Source organism: Varanus komodoensis, unplaced genomic scaffold (assembly GCF_004798865.1).
Source record: "Varanus komodoensis strain SLA01 unplaced genomic scaffold, ASM479886v1 scaffold151, whole genome shotgun sequence".
Lineage (NCBI taxonomy): Eukaryota > Metazoa > Chordata > Lepidosauria > Squamata > Varanidae > Varanus > Varanus komodoensis.
In genome coordinates, this window is record NW_025335443.1 from 204644 (window position 1) to 207950 (window position 3307).

The window sequence follows — 3307 nt, forward strand, 5'->3', positions numbered from 1 at the left end:
TAATAATAATAATAATAATAATAATAATAATAATAATAATAATAGGAAAGCAGCGAAAGGGCCTGTATCTCTAAATTTGACCGATCTCAACATTTCTATTTACTTTAAAATATTTTACCAAATCAAATGGGATCTAACCTCAGTATGTATGCTTTATATTCCAGGCTAAGCTATCTTACTTCTAACAGAGCAACTGAAGTATTCCTTTTCATTCATTATCACTTTCAATTTATCCCCTAATTGGATGGGTTTAATGTTCCTTCCCTCCCTACATGAGGAGTCCCCTCCGTCAACACCTGTGGATCAGCGAAGTCAAAACTCTCCCAAAATAGGACAGGGATAGTGTGCAGTTTATACAAGTGCAGCTTTCTCAGTGGAATTTTATGGAGCGCCCCTGTGGTGTGAAGTGGGGGCTTGGGAGATCCGGGTTCTAGTCCCGCTCAGCCATGGAGCCCCCTGGGTGACTTTGGGCCAGTCACTGGCTCTCAGTCCAACCTACCTCACAGGGCTGTTGTTGCGGGGATAAAATGGACCTATGTAAGCCACCTTGGGTTCTTCACAACAGGAAAAGGTGCAATATAAATGCAATGTACTAGCAACAACAGGGAAATTAGGAACAGATAATACTCTGTAAGTTCCCTGATAGATAATCAAATCAGCCTTCTCTCAATCAAGTTCCCCCTGATCATTGGTTATGCTAGCTAGGGCTGATGGGAGGTGTAGTCCAAAACATCTAGAAGACACCAGGTTGTGAAGGGCTAGATTAAATTTCTGCTCCAAATAGACTCTTTCACACACTCAGAACATGTGCACCATCTCTCTTCAATAAAAGTCTTTTGGGGCTCATCTATCTGAGGCGTTTTCCAAGCTGTTTTGCAAAGTTGCTCCTTCCTTGGAATTCTCACCCCTGTCAGAGCCTGCTTTTTTGCCGGGAGTTCCTCACAAGTCCTCCACCAGCATTCATTGTGCCTTCTTCCGGAGAAGTCGTACCGATCTGCAGCAATTCAATCTATATTTGGAGAAGCTGGTTTTGCCCCTCTCCTGCACGATGTGGAAGTCTGATTGCTCGGAGTATAGGACCTCCTGCTTTGTTGCACTACTGTTTCAATCTCTCCCACGAGTTCCAGGTGCCCCAGGAAGATTTTGCTAGGATCGTTCTGACACTGTTGCACATTTTCTGCCTGTGGCCCAGTCTCTCGCTGCTGAGAATTTGCATCCTTCTCATCTGAAGAGAAAGGAGGAGAGGAATTTTATCCTCTGCAGTTCTCCCATGGGCATCTTCTGCAGGCCTCTTTTCTGTCTTCTGCCGACTCAGATTCTGCGCAGCTTGTATCCAGGCACTCTGCAATTTCTTTTATTTCTAGTCATGCATTGCACCAAGGAGCTAAACAATGTTCTGGACCTCATGTGATTGTTTTCATTCCACAGGTAAACCCTCTGACAACGGAGGAAGGGACCAAGGGGAAAAGTCGAGCTTGTGAGGCAACAGCAGACCTCCAGCTTAGCATATACGAGAAAACACCTGCCTTTCATACGATTTTCTTTTGTATCGATTCCTCGATGTTGATTTCCACCCACCCGCCAACACATGCAGGACAGTAATATGGATTTTGCTCTGACATTCATCCTAGCAAGCCTAGATTCGAAGATGCACGTTCGAATTTAGTAATGGGACGGGGACAGCACAGAAAAAACTTTTCAAATAAACGATCTCCCTAAGGGGCCAGGACCACAGGGTAGCGTCTCCATTCAAATAAAAAATAAAAAAGGGATGTGGGTTCAAGAGACTGGAGCCCACAGGAAAACTCAGAGCACTGCTGCCGGTTGGAGGGAGCAGAACAAACCCCCGATGGACCGCTGGCCTCATGCTGCAGTTTCTTACGCAGAATTTCAGGACCCTGCTAGAGAGGCAGGACAGCAACATTAGGCCAAAGTGTGCGCTGGACAGACAACTGTATTGCTCTGTGTGGTGATGAGCATGTACGTGGCTGCAGCTTGCAAACCTGCTTGTTCCAAACAAGGTGAAATGCAGTGCTGAACCTTTCTCTAGTAGCCCCTCAGAAATTAGCTCAATTAACGATCAAGGATATAGACGGCTAACAGTCTGTCTTTGTGGCAACTGTTCATTCCACAGTGGGGGCATTTGGAAACTCACTGTCTTCTATGGGTTCTCTGTTCTCTCTTTGACTCGCTGACAAAGTTTCTCTGACACCTGGGAGCTTTCTGAGGCTCTTCTCCAGAATAAATTCTCTGACTTGAACTCTGCTAGTCACGAGCTGTTTCTCCAACCCTCAGAACCATTGTGTGTTTTTCCTCTAATAAGAATTCTCTGACACCTCATCGAACATGCTCTCCACATGTAGCTTTCCCCACGTTTAGGCCAAGGATAACATTTTGTGTGTTCTCGCTGCTGCTGATCTAGATTTGATTTCTGCTGGAAATTGCATTCCCTCCCCATTAAGTTCCACTCCCCAGTCCTGCTTTGGGGCAGTCCTTTCTATCATGCTTGGAGAACAAGGGCTTCTCTTTCCTTCTCTGCATTTGTTTTTTACTGTGAGACATTCCAAGCCCTTGCAAACTCCCTGGATTCATTCTGACCTTTTAGGGCTCCCTCCCCTGTCCCGTCTTGGACTTACATCTTTCCTCATGCATCTCAGCGGTCAATGACACCGACACATTCCCTTGACTTATTTGTGGCATAGTCTGGGATGCATCTTCGGCCTCATTTCTTCCTCGCTGGGAATTCTCTACTTTCAACTGACCTCCCTTCCCGTCACCTATAGAGACAGAGAGAAGAGTATTGTCAATGGTTGGGCAATATCTTTTCTGGGCTTCTGCAACTTCTTTCCTACAGCTTCTTCTTCCACTGTATTTTCATTGCATTCACAATGTTTTATCTTATGTCTTGTATCCCGCCGTTGCTAACATCCAAACCTGTGTGCACTGAACAATGAAAAACTATGTGCTAAGACCAAGGTTGGGTTCAGACAATAGGATGATCTACTCTCAAAGGTTGTGCATGGGTTGTTGAACTGGAGTACGACTGCCTGGCAACGGTGACACACGCGCTGATGACTTCCCGCCTAGACTTCTGTAACGCGCTTTACGTGGGGCTTCCCCTGAAGACGGTCCGAACACTTCAATTGGTGCAAAATAGAGCTGCCAGGTTGCTGACGGGGACGGGGCGTTATGCTCACATGACTCCAGTCCTCCGTCAGCTTCACTGGCTTCCCATTGAAGCCCGGGCCCAATTCAAGGTGATTATGACCTATAAAGCCCTAAACGGCTTGGGTCCTGGCTACCTGAA

General features: G+C 46.2%; 1 protein-coding gene across 2 annotated transcripts in view; it reads right to left on the reverse strand.

Annotated features, from left to right (window-relative positions):
- LOC123021018 (zinc finger protein with KRAB and SCAN domains 1-like) overlaps positions 1–3307 on the reverse strand; it is a 32420-nt gene that overhangs the window by 8610 nt on the left and 20503 nt on the right. For both annotated transcript variants that reach the window (XM_044425391.1, XM_044425392.1), the window contains exon 6: positions 2637–2777. In XM_044425391.1, the coding sequence (XP_044281326.1) occupies positions 2637–2777 (141 nt within the window). The remainder of the gene's footprint in view (positions 1–2636; positions 2778–3307) is intronic.